Consider the following 21,135-nt stretch of genomic DNA (forward strand, 5'->3'; position numbering starts at 1 on the left):
GGATAGGATCGGATGGTGGGTGAGAAGTAGGAGATGGATAGGATATGGATTTAACAAAACTAATATCCTACGCTATCCTACCCACTTACATCCTAATAAGATAAAATCTCAAAATTTGTTCCTAACTTACCAAAAAAAAAAAAAAAATGTGAACCATACTCCATAACTTCCGCATCCAAATCATCATCTCACATTCAAGTGTTCCACTGCAGTATAGATAGCTGCAAGATTTAATTAGTTCAAAAGTTTTTTCAAATTATACTACTAAGATTAAATTAGTTTAAAATATTTTTCTAATTATACTACTAAAACAGAATAGATACGTGCCCTCAGATAAAAACGGAGTATCTTTTCTAGCAAAAAAAAAAAAAAACAATCAGATATGCCAGAAGTACGTAAAACTGACTGGGCTACATCTGGAAATCCGGATACCGGAGTCTGAGTATCATAAGCGATCCACTAGGGCATGTATCCATTAGAACGATTCCGGCATCATTCGTTGGGCGGGCACGCGTGCGCGAGCCCACCGGGCGCCACCACCTCAACCCCACCTTGCTCCCCACCTCTTACTCATATTGCTCCCCAGCTGCGCAACGCCGACGCCGGCCACGGTACTCTCTCTTTCTCTCCCTTCTAATTCGCTCCCCTGAATCCCCTGGCGGAGTCGCCCTCTCCTCTTCCCACGACGTGCCGCTCCGATCCCACCTCGCCCTCGAGATCCCAAAATCTCGCGCCCTAATCCATCTTTCTCCTCTCGATCCGACCAAGAAAAGCAAAGAAAACCTTTGCCGATTGCTCCCACCATTCCAGGCCTCCACACCCTCTTCCGATTGATCGATCAACTTCTTCCCTAAGTGGAGAGGGGGTAAAACAAATCTCTCTTCTGTGCGGAAGTTTTGTTATCCTGGTTGTTTCCGTCCAACGAACCATCTTTCTCTCGTTATTGGGGTTGGGGGACAGCGAGGATCGGGGTCGGGTTGGATGGAAGATGGCCGAACCTCCTCTCGCTCTCGCTCATGTGAAAGAGAATAAGGTGTGGAAATGTGCGTTTGCTGTGGTCGGGATCATGAGTACACTCGTCATATATGGGGTCCTTCAGGTACCGATTTATCGCATAAGCTTTGCTTTATACAGGATTTACTGTCCATTTAAATCAAGAAAATGTAAGTAGTTACCCATCGATGCAATTGAAATCTGTTGTGGTTGGTTTTGGTGCAAATTAAGCGGGAAAAAAAAAAATCCAAGTTTTGATTTCTTTCGTTATTTTTTTCCTTTTTTGTTTTTGTAAGTGCTGAAAAAATAAGTTTTTTTTTTTCTTTTCTTTTTTCTTTCTTCTAACAACATGTGTTTCGAAAGTGGTCCTTCATACAGGCTATCAAAATTGGATTTTGATTGTTAGAGGCAGTTCTTTTTACGCTAGATTTACACAAAAGAACAATGACGGAAGAAATAAACGCGTAGCTATCGTCATCTAAGTCGACAGCTTTCGGTTTTTCCTGTTGGGCACATTCTTGTCGTGTGGTTGCCTATAATCAGTCTCAACTTGGTTACCAGCTTGGCTGCTGCTCCTGCCAAGTTAGGGTTTTTACATCTGAAATTATTTAATCAGAGCTGCATTTTTTTTTTAAAAAAAAAAAGAGGAAAAAGCAGGGCTTTCCTCTAACCCTTTTTGACATCATTTGTAGAGCCAATTTAGCACCGGCGGTGAGGTAGGTTGGTGGTGCTGTCTGGTTGGGCTTTCCTTGCATGGGACGGTGGGACCCATACCAAACTTTGGAGGAGTGCAATGGTTCTTTCTACTTTTCATTCCTTTTGACTTGATTTCTCTTAGTTAAGTGGTTTGACTGGATTTCTCTTAGTTAAGTTGTTTGATGCCAATAAAAAAACCCAATTAACATATGTTTGTATATTATTTATCAAAAAGATGATTGCTATACATGATGCCATTACCATTATATTAGAGAGACCAAGATGAATAGCCTCACAAGCTATTCATTCGTCCCCTAATAGGTTTTGAGGTCAATTGTCTTTATCTGTTTTCCAATATCTGATAGCAACGAAAGTTATATTATGTTGATGCTTTTTCTTTTTTGTTTGTTTGACCCATTATGGTCTCGGACACCATATTATGAAGCTGATATTGTAATTTGAGTCGTTATCTTTTTCAAAACAAACTTCAGTAAAAAGAAGTGTTTCTGAGGTGCCAATCGCTCATAACCTTCTAAGATCTATCCAGGGAATTGGCATCCTTTCTTGTCTGATTAGGCTACATGTAAGTCTTCGTGTTACAGTTTCTATCTGTTTGCCAACGCTAAGACTCTGTGTGCCTTCTAAATCTCTATAGGCACGTTGGAATACATTAGAAACACCCATGGCTGGATTTTCACCTACTTCATTATCATATTGATTGTTAATTCAATAAAGGAGGGATGCATGTATGAGGTTTTAGAAACTATATTGTTCCTCCAAGCTTGAACTGTGGGTTTACCTAGGTACGAGTTTTGGTTCATGTAGTTCCTCTTAAAGGTCCCTTTGAATTCTAACAAGTACCGAGGTTGCTTTTAAGGCTGTAGCTTAACCTACATATCATTACGCTGCTCTTTTGTTTCCATTCTGATGCTATATTATTTTAGCTAATGCATTGCAGGCAGCCTATTTTTTTCTTACAGCAAACTCAACACCAATAGGTTGTGCATGATTGCTTCCCTTTTGTTTGCCCATTGTCCTGCCGAAAACCACCAGTGTCAAAATTGTTAATTATTTAATTGAATTTCACAAGGTTTTCATTTTCTCTTCATGAACCTCTAATTGTGCCACTAATCATCGTGGGTGATCAACAGAGGTTACACATTCACGAGAATGCATAGGTTATGACATATGTTTTATGGTAGCCAGCCTGGTATCTGTTCATTAACAACATACTACATTTTAATATTGGAATAGATCTTTTTAGCTATGAAGCTCTGCATGAAGGCTGTATGAGTCATTTAACATTTTGCTTATGCAATGTGCCTTATCTTACTAATTGATCTTGTCATGCACTGAGATTTTGTTATTCAATAATACAGTAATTTCTTGGTCCTTGCAGTTTCAGCTAAGTCTCCTAATCATTGTCTAAAGCTGGCAACTTATTGGATAGGATGCCCCTTGTTCACTTTAAATCATTTTCTCCTGCAGGAGAAGATCATGAGGGTCCCGTATGGTGAAAACAAAGAATATTTTAAATACTCACTCTTTCTTGTTTTTTGCAACCGTATTTTGACATCTGCAGTATCTGGAGCCATAATGCTGGTAAATTACCTAAATATGTTGTTTCTTAGGACATGTAAGTGAAGTAAGATTGTTGATTCCTCTTATCTTTACTTAGGCAAGTAAAAAATCCTTGGATCCTGCTGCTCCAATCTATAAATACTGTGGAGTATCAATATCTAACATATTGACCACAACATGCCAATATGAGGTAAGCATATTTTATTTGGTTTACTTAACAGTTAATTTTGTATTATTAGACATAAGCTCATTGCAGCCTGAAACTCCATTCTTTGGTTCTCCATTGAAAGTTGGGCTTTGATGAAATTCACTGTATCTAATGACATGAAAACTGATATTTTCAGGCCCTGAAATATGTAAGCTTCCCAGTCCAGACACTTGCAAAATGTGCAAAAATGATACCTGTGATGGTAAGTCACCTGTTCTAGATATTAGAAATGATGACTGTGAAAAACATATGGGCTATCATGTATCCTGTATATTGACGTGGCTTATGTTAATTTTAGTCCACCCTTTTTCCTTTGTCGGGCTTACTGGGATGTGGAAAAGGTGAATACTTGATTATTCCCGAACCTTAGGTTCTGATAAAACTGGTCAGTTATGTTTGGAAGATTTATTTTAGGACAAAGCTCACACCTATTTTGGTTGAAACATATATTACACCAGACTGAAACTATAAATGTTAGGAGTTAGGACAAAGTTCACATCTTTGGTGTTTGTACTAAATTAAAGTTGAGATCTGATGGTCTGTTCTGTTAGAGAATAAAACAGCATCAGGCAGGTTGCTGCTTCTTCTTTTTTTTTTTTTTTTTTTTAATTTTGGGTAGTGGTTGGGGTGGGGGATGGAAGGATCAAGTCACAAGTGGATTAGAAGAATGAAAGCTCAAGTGTCACATGGCTTTAATTGGAAGATGGAAGAGGGTACTAAACCTTAATAAGAGAGGAAGGAAGAAGCAAGCGAACTTATTCAAATTTATTCTGGATCTAGTCTGTCTCTCCTTCCACCAGTATTTCTTTCTCAAGGGGACTGGCTAACATGCATTTCTCAACACTTACCAACTTTTCTATGGGCTCTTTTCTGTTTAGTGGTAACAACAAGTCCATATCTCCTAATTGTTGGCCTATTTGGGGCCTGCTATAGCTCAACTTGAGCTGCTTTGGCTCTCCTACTGGGTAATTAAATCATTGGCCTATGTGTAATTAATCATTTGTTCTTAATTAATAACTTAAGTATTTAATAATTGCTTTACAGATTCATGATGCACCAGGTTATTATATTATTTACCTGTAGATATATAAAATAGAGAAGTCCATCAGGATCTACAATATTGATCTTCCATTGATGTTGGTTCATATATAAGGCTACATGTGTTTCAACTCGAGCATTTTGGTACATGCATTTTGTGCAGACAAGTTTTCAGTTCTAGCTGTTGTCCAAGATATTGGTTTATGCAACAAACTTGGACTTGTAACTCTCCACATTCTAATTTTTCATTGCATAACTATAAAGTGTTGCTGGCACCTTCTTTATCATACTTGAGACATTCTTCTCTCTCACCATGTTTTTATTACATATCATAATGGCCGTAGAATGATTTGCTTAGGTTTTCTCATGTTACTTGAGTCTAATCACATTTTTGACCTAAATCATATTCCTACAAATGGGGAAAAAAATAAAGTGGCAACTCCAAATGTTTTCTTTTAAGCTAAATTTACACTAAACACATTGTAGGCTTATTATGTAACTTTGCTGTGTGCTACAGTGAAGTACCTTCATTCTGAGTTCTGACTAATCTTCTTGTTACTCATTCAGGTTTGGAGTACGCTTATAATGCAGAAGAGATACAATGGGAAAGATTATTTGTTTGCTGTGCTAGTGACAGTTGGCTGTTCATTATTCATTCTATATCCGGTAATCAGTGAGCTAAAATCTTAAAAATTTAATCTTAGTGTAATTTGTACAGGTTACTTGTAATTGCTTAGTTCATAGATTGGTGGATCCAAAAATATTGGTGCTTAAGCAATAAAATGATAGATCAAAATGTGTGTGATCAACACATTTTGTGGATTTGGGGGGAACATAATATTCTAAAAGTAGCTCCTGGTTGTTCGGTAGCTCGCAATTGAGGAAGAAAGATGTTAATATGAACAAATTATTATCATCAAAGTTTGGAGTTAGCAATGTCAAGTTAATGGTCCACATAAAAATAGGAAAAATTAATAGAAAAAAGAAAAAGGACCAAGCTAAGATGAGTGTTAAGAGTTGTTATGGCAAGAATCTTGAACTTCCATGTTAAAAATATGGTGCCACTATTTCATTATAACTTGCTGTGGACCAACTGATTCTGGATAAACCCTCGGTCTGTTTCTTGCAATTGTAATTATGGTTGGTGAGACTAGATTAGTCTGATTTCAGAACTTGAATTGTCAAGGGATGTTTTCTAGAAGTTCTAAATGAGATCTTAAAATCAATAAATACTAAGTGTTGGAACTGTATGAATGCATGGGTCAAACTAGAGAGATGATCTCCAGAGTACAGTTCTTTGGTACCCAGACTTTTGAGTTGGATTTTTTTTTTCTTCTCTCTCTACTGCCAAAAATTGATCTGGACAGTTTGAACACAGACTAAAAAGAATCTCACTGAGGTTATTTATGAACTATAACCAGTATCATGCCAAGTGTCTAAGTATCCTCAAGTTCCAGGCATGGCAGCCTCCAAAAATCGAGACATGATGCTTATCCAAAGAAGTTGAGAAAGGGTGAAGGAAAGAAAAATATATGTTGTCCAACAAAAAAAAAAAACATGAATTTGCAAGTTGCTTAAGTTATCCCTTGGCTACTTTTGAAATGACTTAAGATGTATTAAGATGCTCTTTTTGGTAAATAACTATAGCAAGTTTACATAAAAACACAACCGAGACTGCTTAGAGTGTTCATCAGTTGAAACTAAGAGTCCCTTCCATGATTGTCCCAAAAAATGGTGTCCGCATATTTTTGCTGATGTCAACAGAACACTTCTAAGTGGGTTGCCTAGCCATATTATGTAATTTCTTGTTGTATCCAAGTGTCCAATTGTGCCAGCACTTTCAAAACCTTAAGGTTGAAATTTCCAGGTAACATACATTACATTAGGTATAACTTTTTTGGCTGCAGTTCCATCAGGAGGCTTTTTCAATGGATCCTTTCAAATGTTCCATTAACAGATAAGAATAATAGCTAGAGATAAAAGCATGATACATAATGGAAAAATAAAAATTAGACTGTCCTGCATGCATAAATTGGCTTCACAACAGCAAATTTTCAATTGTGGTATACCTTCTAGGAAGAATCCCTAGTTTCATGATAAATATATTCAAGACTTAAGAGTGCATGTATTGAAAACGTGTATATACCAGACTCGTATAGTTGCAATCGGGAAAAACAAGGTCTGACCTTAACTTGTGTACCTAAAGTAGATTTATATATTGATGCATTTCTCAGTTGTAGAGATGAGGTTTCTCGTCCCTGAATTCTACTGTAGAATGCTCAATTTATGTAAGATAGAATAGGAAACACGCTATGAAAATAGAGGATGAAAGTTTACATAAAGGCTTGCAACCCAATGATATCCCTAGAAGCTCTCCATGCTAGATGATGGCTCGCAAGGGTCTTCAAGAGTCCAAGTGGGCACTCACAACACCCAACACACCCCCCACAAAAACCCAACAAAAAAAAAAAAAATTCGCATTCTATAGATAATATGCGAGTCTGCTTTCCTTAGACCAAATTAATGGCAATCCACCTTGATGGCTTGAAATTGACACTCAGTTGATTAACTTAAATTAATTAGTGTTCATATTATCATTTTGAGTTGTAAGTCATAAGTGTCCTGGAAATATGATGTCACATCAGAAGTCCTAAGAGAAGAAACAATGTGTACTAGGGCCTTATAATGCTACTTCTAGATGTAAATGCCTCCACATAATTGGTATCCCGTATGTTCCTTGAAATTCCATATGTCATGCTCTCTTGCACTTAGCTTACATGACCTAGTTGTGCGCTATTTCCTTAGGCTTAATTGGACCTCATTGAAGTCCTATCTCTAGACAAACATTGTTGACAAAAACATTACATGTGTTGTGTCTGTCTAAACCTATATATGCTTGCTTGTTACCTTTCTAAATGTTTGATCACATCTTACTGGCCAAATTACCAATGTTGGATTTATTTGTGTAATAACATTACTTGATCTAATCTGGATATGCCTTTGGAAGGGCATGCCTTCCATGTCGAGCACCTTATATTTCCTTAGAATAATCACAATTTCATGCTGCTTGGTTATGGAATCATGACTAGATTTAGGAATTGTGCAGCGCATGGTGACATCAAATTGATATTGGAGCTTCAACTATATCTAGTTTTCCAGTCATCCAGTCATCATGTGTTGATACACCCATATCTTTGTGCATGATTATCACTTTAGTAGTTCAAATTCACCATCACTATATGGAATAACCACCTAAGAGAGCGCCATCTAAATTTAGCAATAGTTAGATGAATTTAAAGTGAGGATAATAGAATATTAACGAAAGATGAGAAAATTAAAGAAATATAGAGATTAAATTTTGTAAAATTATTAAATGAAGATTCTATAAAAAAGTTATTGAAAAAGCACAGTCAAGGAGAATTCAAGGTCGTATTTGTATAATGAAGTGGATGTAGCTTTGAAAAGATTAACTTCAACAGTAGTGTCATAGATGGAGGCAGGAGAGGAGGTTCATGTTTTGCAATTAGAGAGCCTGACTCAAGGTTTGTGGCTGCAGGGGGCTCGTAGATCTATGACATTTCTATTCTAGGGGTAGAGCTGAGAGCAGATGGGAGGGCATCAGATATGCTATATTTCAAGGATTTAGATCCCAGTGGGACGTCCCGCGGGATACCGAGATGGGGTACTATCCCATGTGTCGGGATGGGGTTGTCCCGCTAGCATCCCGGCATCTCTGTCCTAAGTGTCCGGACAGGACGGGACAGTGGTGCATCCTGTTCTATGAGAAAATCGGGACAGTTCCGTCCCATGGGATTTAAAACCTTGCTATATTTATCCTTTGAGTGAGCCATATCTATCTGGAAGGGGACTCTTCTACCGTGATTGATGGGATCTTGGCCCAGGTTGGTCGATGCCCACTCCTTGCTCTTGGATATCCAGAGGATGGTCAGAAGCTGTATCACCTTTTGGGTCACGTGCATGATTGGAGAGGCGAGCAGAGCTATGGACTAGATAGTGTCTTATGTGGCTGACCACATGGGAGGCGTGCTATGAGAGGGCTCGTTTAATATTTCGTTTCCATTTCTTGACATTTTATTTTTTGATTTTGTTCGATGTGTTCATACTAAATGGATATGACTCATCCGTCTTATAAAAAAAAGGAATACAAAAAAGTAAGATATTAGAGCTCGATAAAATACCTATTGGGGCTTTTGAAAATCAAGGAAGATATTGGGTTAAATTGGCTTGTTAACATATTTAATGAAATATGAAAACTAAAAAATGGCCAGATAATTGAAGAAATATTGTAGTATTGTACTGCTTGTCTATAAGAATAAAGGTGATGTACAGAACTGTTCTAATTATCATGGAATTAAGCTTATGAATCAGTATAATCATAATCATTGGGCCTTTTCTCAACTATTTCTTGGCGGTTTCGTGGATCCTCATTTGCCAAGTATTGCTATTAGAAGTGGTCCTCAATAGGAATAGAAAGTGAATGAGGATTCGTAAAGACAACCCCAAATAGTTGTGAAAAGGCTAGACGATATGATTATAATTATGATATAAATTCAATAGTAGTTGCAATGGTTATTAGCTGCAAGCAATTGAGCACTGAGTTTAACAACTTCTTAAAGCATACCATCTAAGTAATCCTGCATCCAACTTTGCTAACAACACCACATGCCATACATCACATGTTAATATTGATAAATTGAATTTGTTATCTGTTAATGAAAGAAAGTTGTTGCAAGTATTTATAATGTGTCAAATATGAGATTAAATGGCTTTGTAAGGGCACCGGCTCAAGTATAAATGGCTTTGTAAGGGCACCGGCTCAAGTATAATATAATTTTGAAAATTTCTAGTTCTTTTTGAGTTGTCTGCAATAAAGGAGCAAAATAATGACAAAAAGCAGTATGGTCATGCTCTTTTAGTACTGCATAGCCTTCCAAGTCCAAGACATCTACTATGGTTCGGAAGTTTGATAATATTTTGATACTTCAAGTTTGAATTTTCAGGTTTCTAGGATTATTTGGATTTACATATATTACTAGTTGAACCAAAATTTAAGCAAATGCAAGTCATTCCGATTGACAATATATAGAATAATTACAGGCAGATAATACACATGATTCAACACCAAGAAGACTTCACCAAGAGATCTTAAACAAAAGGGCTTAGGTTGCATATACTACATACTATAATAAGAGCTAGGACGATCATACGCATGAAGCTGCTTCTGCAAAGAAGATAGGAAACATGATGATCTTACAATCCTGATCATTTATCAAGGAGAAAAATGCATACATATTATAAAACTGGCAATTAAGATTTTCTCTTAGGATGCTGGTCACACTGGAATAATTGAAGTAATTAAAATATTTGTGTATGTAAAATATAAGTGACCATTTCTTTGAAGCTTTGTATCTCTGCACAAAAATAATTTAGCATTATCACGCTGACAGTGGCTCAGTAAAATTTTTGTTAGGTGAGTGATATGAGCATTCTCTCATTCTAATATAAATGAGTGCCACATGCAGATACATTTGTGTGGATATTGGTGTCTAGCTCAGTCATTGTTTTGTTAGTCAAAAAATAAAGATCTGAAGAATATTGTTTATTATTGCCAGCTGACATATTTTGACTTTGAATTCTCAAATGTAGGCATCAACTGACATTAGTCCGTACAATACAGAAAGAGAAAGCACTGTTTGGGGAGTTTTGCTTATGATTGGTTATCTTGGGTATGTTCTTCCGCTCATCGCTTCCCATGTTGAAAGATCAGATAACACAATTTACCAAGTGATACCATTGTTTAGTCTCATGTTTTCCTTAGTCACTTATGAAGTATACCTCTCAGATGACAAAACTGAATATGCACCAAGTATGCTGTATGCTTCTTATGACTAGTATTTTGATAATTACTAACGTTATGCACATTCAAATTATTTGTGGAGAATCATTACATTGTCAGGATAAAACTTTGTAAAGAAAAATCACATGGAAGTTATGGGGACTCTTTTGTCCAGGACCAAACTAGCCTGATTCAGCTATGACTGACCTGACACCTGAGCCTGTTAACCGGTCACTTTTGTTGGACCGAAATCATCTGGTGGATATCTAGTTGCCCTGGATGCGATTCAGAGGAGATTGGAAGACTAGAGGATGTAGGGAAGGAGGAGAAGAGGAAGGGGAGATGTGTCTGCAGTAGGGTGCCGTAGAGTGGTGGTAAGGATCGATGAGGAGGTTGCTGTGAAAGTGATGTGGGTAGGTGGGTGTGTGAGACGGCAGTTGGGTGGGGTTATGGGCAGGCAAGGTGGTGGGTGAGTGATGGTTTGTGATGAGCATGTCATGTTGCCATAGTTGGGCAGTGATGAAGATGAGAGGAGGGTGGGAAGGAGAGGAGACGAAGTGGAGAGAAGAGAGGAAAGGGAAATGGATCAGGTTTAGGATATAATTTTTTATACAATACACAAATATGTATTCTATCAATTTATTTTATTAAAATATTATATAAGTTATAGGGTTCATTTCCCAACTTCTCAACCCAAATTCAACTTGATACTTGAACACCAGGTTTGCGTTACTCATAGTTGCCTTGTCAAACTGAATTTTTTAGGTTGGGTTGAAAATTGTCATCCATATTTACAGGATTCTCTATATTTTGAAGTACATGGATAAGTGTTGGTCATAGATGAAACTGTTTTATCGTTTTCTTTACATGGTTAAGATATATTCTATATGAGCTAATGGTCAAGGCCCTGTTGTCACTATTTTCTATCCTTTGCTTGGTTATGGAAGGAACCTTTTTTTGGGTATGATGTTGTTTCATCTTAAACAAGTAACAGATGGATTTTCTAATCCAACTAGAAGGTGACATCCATGGTGTAATGAAGTCTATTGGAGGTGTTAGCAGATGATGGAAGCTGATAATGAGCGATGAATTTGATTATATGTGCTTCTTTGAAAAGCCTGGTACTTGCATGTGTTATGATTGCAGAGGCAAAGGTAACTTGGTTAACTTTCTGCGAATAACTGTTAGCTTGGCTGGCATATCTCCCATAGGGTTGCCCTTGGAGTAGGTTTAGGGTTCAAAACCTAGGTGTTTTCTTTAAAAAAGGGTTGGCTTTCATTGATGTTTTACTCCTCTTGTGTTAGTTCAGTCACCATCATTTCTGGACATTGTCCAACTTTCAAAAGAAATACAATTTTAATGTTGTCTGTTCTAATTCTCTATATATGGCTAACACAGACTTGAACACATCATTTCTGATGGGACATATCCCTGCTCTATCATAAAGTTGAATATCTTTCTTGGGAGATCAAAATTCTATTTTGACTAGCTCTGTGTCCTTCATATCTTAATTTTGCGTGTCATTGTACGTTTGTTCATCTATTAACATATATGTATTTCTCAAACCATTTCAGCTAAATTTTTGCTCTCTTGTGGGTAGTTCTGCAAGTATATCCTCATTTAGTTCTGATAATATTTTTAGCTAAACGGCAAAAATTTTATACATGCTTGTCCATTCATGCTTTTGACATTCATTTTGGAGCATTTTGTTAAACTGATAGCTATATCTGTCTGCTTATGCGCTGATTCATATATTTCTAGATTTGATGGCTTTACGAGCACATTCCAAGACAAACTTTTTAAGGGTTACGACATGGAAATCCATAACCAAATATTCTACACAACTACGTGTTCTTGTCTTTTAAGTTTAACTGGTAACTACTCATCCCATTCTGAATTGTATTTTTTATGGTTTATATTTCCCTTAATGTTTGTGACTTTCAGCCGAAACAATTGTAATGTGCTGCATGCAGCACTATATATAGTAGAAGGTACTAGAGATGATAAACCTTATTTAGTTATTTGTTTGTTTGTTTTTTATTTTGAAACGTTGGTGGGTGGCTCCATGGAGGTGTTCTTGTCTATGCATTTTATGTTGTGCGGTAATGTGTATCTTGTGTAGAAGCACATTGATGATCGAACTTCCATGTGACTGTCTTTTTTCATAGATAGACATGTTTGGATCACTCAAGGACCACCTTGGAAAAGTGGAGGACATGCAAAATAATCTTCAATCATGTTACAGATGGACTACAACATTCATATTTTGCTCTTTAAAAGCCCAAGTTGTAAATTTTGAGGTAGTAGTAATTAGATCACTTCCCTAAACTACGAATTCTTTCCACAACCTCGGAGAGGAATCTTATTTTTCCTCTAGTTTTTTCACCATTAAAGCAATGTTAAATTGCTTTGTTTGTCTGAGTTACTTTAAGCACTTTCACGTAGGTGTTTTAAGATTTAATTCTTTATTTGTTTCAGCTGATTCCTGTAATGTATCATTAAGTTTCAATGGTATCCACATACAAGATTATGGTTTGTTGCAATAATTTCCGCCTCTTGCAGCCTTGTTTTCTTTTCTCGTCCCTTTGTCGAGGCACCTTATAAAATAAACTTTTCTTGATTCTGGATTTTGTTTCTTTAAATTCTGGATGTGTTGCATGAATTTCAGCCTATTGCAACTTCATTTTCTTTTTCCCTCCCTTTCTTTGGGTGCCTTATAAAATAAAATTTTCTTGCTTGTCTCTGTTGGGCTTTTATTTTCTTTAAGTTCCAGCTTTGTCAGCCATTTGGTAGTAGTGAAGGGCTATTAATTTTCCTTTTTCTTTACTCTAGATTTTTCTCCTCTTTTTTTTTGTATCAAGATGGTCATGTATCTACTTTAAAATTTCTTTGCTTGCTAAAAGAATTGTTTGTTTTGAATACAGGACTTATTGTACAGGGTCATCTTATTTCAGCGGTAGATTTTATGTTTCGTCATCAAGATTGCTTCTATGATGTTGCAATTCTGTCCACTGTAAAGACAACGCCCCCTCCCCCGCCTTTTTTTGTTTCTTTTTGATAGCAGACTGTAAAAACTTTTTAACCTCAAGTCTCTCTCTCTCTCTCTCTCTCTCTCATATGTATATATTTCTCTATATCTATCTCTCTTATGCATGTGCACATTGTTGTCTATTATCTAAACCTCCGACTTCAGTTCCTTCTTTAATTAAAAAAGGAATCTGCTAAGATCACTTTGTAGGGAGGAAGTAACTAAACTGACACGGTATTTTGCCATATCTTCTGATGAAGTGCCCTTTTCATCACTCAAGATTTATGTTTGCAGGTAGCAACAGCCAGTCAATTCTTTATTTCCTATACAATTCGAACATTTGGGGCTCTTACATTTGCTACAATAATGACGACAAGACAGGTAAGGGATGCTCTTAGGCTGAGATTTTAATGTAACGTATGGGATTTGTCTAACAAATTTGTATCCATCGTTGGTGTAGTTGGTGAGCATATTACTGTCATGTGCTTGGTTTTCTCATCCCCTTAGCTGGATACAATGGATTGGAGCTGTAAGCATTTCCCTCTTCCTATCAATTAATTTTCATGTCTAAAGTTTTTTGGAATTTAAGAGTAACACAAGCATCTCTCCAGGCCGTCGTCTTTGGAGCTCTTTACACGAAGAGCTTCTTCAAAAGCAAACGGCGCAAGCCGTGGAATGGTTTGGATGCAAATTCAGCAAGCAATAATTCATGACACTGGAATCTCAAATCGTTCTTTTCTAACCATTGGTGGTTGGTAGACAGGATTATCGATAGATGGAGGCAGCCTGCAGGAAGAATTTTGATAGGATGAACTAGGTAGATGGAAATAGCGGGGAAAGAAGAAAAGAACAAGCTTGCTAACCCAGATACATGCGAGGCTTTCAGGTAGAGAAAATATAGGAGGAAAAGGTTGTTTACATGCGAAATAGGATTTTTTTTCCCCCTTTGTTACAAGATATACATTTTATACATGAAATTAAAATTGTTCAAGCGATCGAACATCTGTTTTGCGTGATTCAATAATTTATAGAGTGCTGGGATGCTTGGAATTTCGGAGCTAGAATGAGTCCCCCGCATTATTTTTTGTGATCAAATGGTAGCATTGCATCAGCTCGATGGAGATCCATCGGAATGCATCAACGCTGGTTTGGGGTTGTACGGAAACCCCTTGGAGCCTGTGAAGATGCAGTGAAATAGAAAACTTGTCTCAATTTTGCACGTATGCTTTCAACATGAATTAGATAAAAGGTTTGAAAGTCTGGTCTCCAGCAAAACTCTGTCAAAGCGTGCGAGCCAAATATAAATTTTGCAAATGCTAGACACAGGCTAGATTAATCAAAATTTCCTCTATAAGAGAGTTCTTTTGTGAGAATTCAACCTACTTTGTTAAGGGCAAAAGCTATGTGGCTTTGGACGCTAGAGATAAGACTAGGATGACAAATCATGGTCCAAGAAAACCGTATATTAAAAGTAGGAAAGCTCAGTAGAGTTCTACGATGAAATTGTATATTAAAAGGAATAGGAAAGCTAAGTAGAGTCTTACGATAATTGGGAGTATTGATCATCAAATTTAGGGACGTGAAAAGAAATAAAAGGAGACGAGAAAAGAAAGAGAGAGGAGGGAAGAAGGGAACACAGGCTGCAAACATGGAGGACACACCTGCAAGGAATTTTTTGGATTTACTGAAAAAAGAAAGAAGGGAAGGAAGAAGAATGTGGTGTCTCTCGTGCTTTGGAGCTGTTTCAAGATATGGATGAGAGAGATGAAGACAGAAAGGAAGTTGAGGAAGAGTTGTTGTATCCTCTACCACCTGCAATAGTTCTTGTGCTGGAAACCTTGGGACTTGGTGAAGAATGGAAAGAAGTGAGAGAAGAGAGGAAAGAATTTGAGCAAGAGAAGAAGCAAGGGGAAGAAGAAGAAAATGATTTTTTCTTGATCCAAGCACCTGAAGAGAAGATTGAAGTGGACCTCTTGGATGGGGAAGAGAAGAAAGATGCAAAACAAGAGGAGAAGGAAGAAGAAGAAGAAGAAAATGGCTGTCTTAATCCAAATGCCTAAAAAGGTGATCAAACTGGATCTCCTGGATTCTATTTTGGGAGAAGGGAGAGACATGACAGATAAGAAGAACTAAAGAGGAAAAAATAAGTAAAGAAAGAAAAGAAAAAAAAAAGACGAAGATGAAGACGAGCAGAAGGTCCACAAAAATTCAGGCCTTCGGCTTCTGGAATAATTCTGCATGTTATAGTTCATGTTAGGTCATGCAAGTTTTAGTGAGACTTGAGATCAGTTCTTGGTTCTTGTTTGCTCAAAGAAATTAGATCTGAATGCCAAATAAAAATCATGGGATTATTTCTTTTCTTAGCGCCTTTTCTTAAGTTTCTCTTTCTAGTTATTTTTTGTTGCTTTCAATCCATATTCTGACTCACGAGAAAGAATTGTATTCTCATCAATAGCTATAGTGTAGGATCATACGCTAATTCTTAGACCCGAAATCTAATTCAGATTGGATCTTGAACTGAAACTTGGATCCAAAATCAGTGCAAATCAAGCTTCTTAGAGACCTGGCACGACCCACTTGCAGCTCTACGTAGAGACTTGAATCTATTCGGGGGTAAAAATACATTGTCTACTTGAGTAGGGAAAACTGAAAAGTTTAATAGAAACATATTATTTTCTGAGTAAAATAACAACAAAGTTGATGATCGTTTACGTATAATGATAGGAAATTTTTCTAAACTATAACAATAACTGCTATTGTAGAACTTTATGAAATATCCTACAAGCGTGTTGGGGGGATTTCTGCACTGGCCAAAGACGTGAGACCTGGAAGGCTCCTGTGCTACATTATTCACCATGTATATGCCCCCCTGGTGCCGACAAGTTGCTTTAATTACCTTTCTCCCTTTGTCCCATCCATAGGCATCACAACAGGATAAAAAAGAAGAAGAGAAGGTGGTCATATAAACCTAATAGAGACATTAATTGCTTCTCCTTTTCTCATGCCATTCTCCCGTAGGCATTATAAACAAGACAAGTAAGAGAGAGAAAAGATGGTGGGAAGAGAGCAAGGAGAAGTTGAACCCATATCTGGCCTCCATCCGCAGGTGCCTAAGCTCCCTACACTCGTTCAATCCCACCTTGGCTTATGAGCCCCTCGACGGTCTTGGCTCTTGTATCGACTACCGATCTTCCTTTGCTAATAGGCTCCCTTTGATCCTCTGGCCTCTGCATCCTAAAATCGACCTTCATTGTCAGCTTCGGTCATTGGCCTCTGTGAAGCCTTCTTCCTTCGGTTCTTGGTTCGATCGAGGCATCTAATAATTTCAGTCTCCAAATGGCTGTCACGTCAGACCATTAAAAATAATAGCTTGATATGATAACTGCCAGAGGTCTTTTTACGGTCCTGTCATATTCTCTCATTAAAATATGAGAATGGCCAGAGGCAACACAAAGCTCTCTAACTATTTTTGTCAACTCATGCCATTAATATACATGGCCTTCACTTGCCATAAAGAGATATGACCAGGCATGATTTTCAAGGATATTTAATAGAGACAAAATATCTCTGACAACTTCTACTCTCTCACGACTCCAGCCTCCCATATATAAAGATAAATAGGGACCTCTAAAGGTATGCCTCCTCTCCTCCTCAAAATTACTTGCTCTTTCCCTCCTATTGTGAGGAATTTGACTTGAATATCAGAGGATCCCGGCTGGAGCCACTTCTGATAAAGATTTTTTTTGCAGATCTGGCCATCGTAGATCCACTGGACGTCGCCTCACTCCAGCCCAGGATGGATTTTATCTATAATAGAATGGTGCTAGAGGAAGGGCAAGCCCATCGAGGGGAAGATGTGAGTGTTCAAAAGGAGGAACGTCATCGCGCTGCTCCGATGTCGATCAGATCCGGCTGTACACCTCCAAACTAGCTAGACAGTCCGATCAATCGTGAATCGACTGATGTTGAGTTTCGATCGAAAAGAAATTTCGATAAAAAAAAATGATCTAAGCAAGGAAAGACGTTGTAGAATCCAGATAAAGAATAAAATTATACAAATCTCTATTACACTGGATTCCTATTTTCTTGTCCATACTCTTGAATTTTTGGCAAGATTAAATATTAGGAGGAAGACCCTTCGCACATTCATAACTCCATTATCTTCAGACAAGATTCAGTTAGAGAGCTACAATAAGGAGCTAGCTCAAAGCCTCGACTATGCCCTGCTCGCCATGCACACACTTCGATTGGTCACTATGGCTCTCTCCTTTACCACTCTTCCCGTTCTGTCATGAGTGACGAGCAAACAATATTTTTGTAAGGTTAGCGGAGGAAAATAAGATCCTCACTTTTCAGTGGGGTGCTGAAGACCTCCCTGGCATGTGACTTCGGACCATATATCTCTGACTTCGAACCATGACGAGGGGCCTTGTAAATTAATTTAGCCTTTGAACGGCCTCTCTATCTCATGCACACGTTCAACCTTGAGTGGTGCCAAGGCTGTTCGTATGTGACCACATATGCGTCGAACCTTAGACTTCGGGTTGTGTTAAAACCCACGAGGGATGACATGCCACCTTATCCCCTATATCTAAATCAATTTCTAGCTGCATGTTATCTATTGGCATGCATTGATTTCTCCCCTTATCCCATCACTTCATAGGTGACAATCAAATAAAGACAAGAAAAAGGAAGATAGTGGGGGAAGAAGAGAGGAAATGGCTTCAACCGGCTCCTTCCGACCATCTGCCACTTTCTGTATATGTATACACGCACATGTGCGGCCGATGTCGAGATCAGGGTTGGCAAATCTGAAGCCTCCCTGGGTCCCTCGCACCCCAAGTCTTGGGATGCTGCCGAAGCAGCCTCTCGCACGTGCCTTTGTGTGCACGCCCCCTTTTTTTCTAGAGCCAGAGTAGGGAGCTCCAGAGCTTCTTTGACCAGCATCATTTTCGGTGCCTCCCCCTCAATCACTTCTACACTTTTTTTTTTGACCGACACCTACCTTGTCAAAACTGGTATTTACGGCACTGAAACGGTGGCGAGCAGCTCAGAAGCCATCTGCAAGTTGCCCCGAGGCATGCCACGCATGCACACCCCGCTTCTAGTCGCATTGGCGTTGCCCATCCACAGTTTCGAACTGTTTTCTGTGTGGCCGATCCTTGGTAGAGAAGTCGGAGCCACTTGCTACCCAATCCTCCTTTGGGCGCTACTGAAGCCCGTCGGCTTACTTGATCTCCACTGACTCTGGACCAACTTTGATGCGAGACTAGCTGAAGCCCACAGCCATACCGATCCATCCCGATGTTGCCTCTTTTGTCCCTATCTTTTTTGCGAGCGGGCCTATATATGTCTTGCTATTTGTTTAACGTAAATAATTTTCTCTCTTTCTTATCAAAACAGGGAAGACTTTCTAAAAGACATCATGAATGAGTCACTCGCATTATTTTTTATGATCAAATGGTAGCATTGCATCATTGCATGTTCCCAGCTCGATGGAGATCCATCAGAATGCATCATTGCCGGTTTGGGGGTTGTAGGAAACCCCTTAGATGATCGTATCGGAGCCTGTGAAGATGCAGTGAAATAGGAAACTGGTCTCAATTTTGTGCATGTATGCTTTCAACATCAACTAGATAAAAGGTTTGAAGGTCTGGTCTCTAGCAAAACACTGTCAAAGCATGTGAGCCAAATATAAATTTTGCAAATGCTAGACACAGGCCAGATTAATCAAAATTTCCTCTATAAGAGAGTCTTTTTGTGAGGATTCAACCTACTTTGTTAAGGGCAAAAGCTACGTGGCTTTGGACACTAGAGATAAGACTAAGATGACAGACCACGGTCCAACGAAATTGTATATTAAAAGGAGTAGGAAAGCTCAGTAGAGTCCTACGATGAAACCGTATATTAAAAGGAGTAGGAAAGCTGAGTTGAGTCCTACGATGATTGGGAGTGCTGATCATCAAATATAGGGATGTGAAAAGGAATAAAAGGAGACGAGAACAGGGAGAGAGAGGAGGAGGGAAGAAGGGAACACAGGCCGCAAACATGGAGGACACAAGGAGATCGAAGGAATTTAGCTTTTTCACTCAGACCTATGAGAAATTTTTTGGATTTATTGAAAAAAAGAAAGAAGGGAAGGAAGAAGAATGTGGTGTCTCTCATGCTTTGGAGCTGTTTCAAGATATGGAGGAGAGAGATGAAGACAGAAAGGAAGTTGAGGAAGAATCGTTGTATCCTCTACCACCTACAATAGTTCTTGTGCTAGAAACCTTGGGACTTGGTGAAGAATGGAAAGAAGTTAGAGAAGAGAAGATAGAATTTAAGCAAGAGCAGAAGCAAGGGGAAGGAGAAGAAAATGGTTCTTTCTTGATCCAAGCACCAAAAGAGGAGATTGAAGTGGATCTCCTGGATGGGGAAGAGAAGAAAGATGGAAAATAAGAGGAGCAGGAAGAAAAAGAAGAAGAAGAAAAAAATAGCTGTCTTAATCCAAATGCCTAAAAAGGTGATCAAACTGGATCTCCTGGATTCTGTTTTAGGAGAAGGGAAAGACATAATAGATAAGAAGAACTAAAGAGAAAAAAATAAGTAAAGAAAGAAAAAGAAAAAAAAAAGGCGAAGATGAAGATGAGCAGAAGGTCCACAAAAATTCAGGCAGCAGCTTCGGAAATAATTCTGCATGTTATAGTTCAAGTTAGGTTATGCAAGTTTTAGTGAGATTTGAGATCAATTCTTGATTCTTGTTTGCTCAAAGAAATTAGATCTGAATGTCAAATAAAAACCATTTGTTTATTTCTTTCCTTAGCGCCTTTTCTTTTGTTTCTCTTTATACTTATTTTTTGTTGCTTTCATTCCATATTCTGACTCATGAGAAAGAATTGTATTCTCATCAGTAGCTATAGTGTAGGATCATACACTAATTCTTAGATCCGAAATCTAATTCAGATTGGATCTTAAACTAAAATTTGGATCCAAAACCAGTGCAAATCAAGCTTCTTATAGACCTGGCACGACCCACTTGCAGCTCTACATAGAGATTTGAATCTATTCGGAGAGAAAAAACACATTGTCTACTTGAGTAGGGAAAACTAAAGAGTTTAATAGAAACATATTATTTTTTGAGTAAAATAACAGCAAAGTTGATGATCGTTTACGTATAATGATAGGAAGTTTTTCTAAACTATAACAATAACTGCTATAATAGAACTGAAATATCCTACAAGCGTATTGGGGGGATTTTGCACTGGCCAAAGATGTGGGACCTGGAAGACTCCCGTGCTGCATTATCCGCCATGTATATGCCCCCCCTGGCACCAACAGGTTGCTTTAATTGCCTTTCTCCCTTTGTCCCATCCATGGGCGTCGTGACAGGATAAAAAGAAGAAGAGAAGATGATCATATAAACTTAATAAAGACATTAATTCCTCTCCTTTTTGCATGCCATTCTCCTATAGGCATTATAAATAAGACAAGTAGGAGAGAGAGAAGGTGGTGGAAAGAGAGCAAGGAGAAGTCAAACCCATGTCGGCCTCCGTTCGCGAGTGCCTGAGCTCCCTATGCTTGTTCGATCCCACCTTGGCTTATGAGCCCCTCGACGGCCTTGGCTCTTGTATTGGCTATTAATTTTTCTTGACTAATGGGCCTCCTTTGGTCCTTTGGCCTCCACATCCTGGAATCGGCTTTCATTGTCAGCTTTGATCATTAGCCCCTGTGAAGCCTTCTTCCTCCGATTCT

At 38.3% G+C, this 21,135-nt stretch overlaps 1 protein-coding gene across 3 annotated transcripts; it reads left to right on the forward strand.

Moving 5' to 3' along the window:
• The first annotated feature begins 458 nt into the window (after positions 1-458).
• On the forward strand, positions 459-14,403 carry LOC105044491 (UDP-galactose/UDP-glucose transporter 5). 3 transcript variants are annotated; one of them, XM_019851005.2, is made up of 12 exons: positions 459-1,099; positions 1,686-1,789; positions 3,178-3,291; positions 3,368-3,460; positions 3,615-3,680; positions 5,084-5,182; positions 10,184-10,263; positions 12,135-12,247; positions 13,298-13,386; positions 13,696-13,782; positions 13,862-13,930; positions 14,013-14,403. In XM_019851005.2, exons 2-12 carry the CDS (start codon positions 1,787-1,789, stop codon positions 14,112-14,114), a joined length of 915 nt encoding a protein of 304 aa, XP_019706564.1. In that variant the 5' UTR covers positions 459-1,099; positions 1,686-1,786; the 3' UTR covers positions 14,115-14,403. The 3 variants fall into 3 exon arrangements, with proteins under 3 accessions (XP_019706564.1, XP_010920715.1, XP_010920716.1); XM_010922413.4 differs by lacking the exon at positions 1,686-1,789 and having other exon boundaries at positions 3,089-3,291; XM_010922414.4 differs by lacking the exon at positions 1,686-1,789 and having other exon boundaries at positions 460-1,099.
• The last annotated feature ends 6,732 nt before the right edge of the window (positions 14,404-21,135 follow it).

The sequence above is a fragment of the Elaeis guineensis genome, chromosome 5 (genome assembly GCF_000442705.2).
Source record: "Elaeis guineensis isolate ETL-2024a chromosome 5, EG11, whole genome shotgun sequence".
In the NCBI taxonomy this organism is placed as follows: domain Eukaryota; kingdom Viridiplantae; phylum Streptophyta; class Magnoliopsida; order Arecales; family Arecaceae; genus Elaeis; species Elaeis guineensis.

Excerpts from the sequence above, each read along its gene's own strand:
- LOC105044491 (XM_010922413.4), top strand. The coding sequence starts at position 1,042 with ATGTGCGTTTGCTGTGGTCGGGATCATGAGTACACTCGTCATATATGG. Across the intron at positions 3,681-5,083 it reads CAAAAATGATACCTGTGATG|GTTTGGAGTACGCTTATAAT; the intron begins GTAAGTCACCTG and ends TTACTCATTCAG. Across the intron at positions 10,264-12,134 it reads CTTATGATTGGTTATCTTGG|ATTTGATGGCTTTACGAGCA; the intron begins GTATGTTCTTCC and ends ATATATTTCTAG.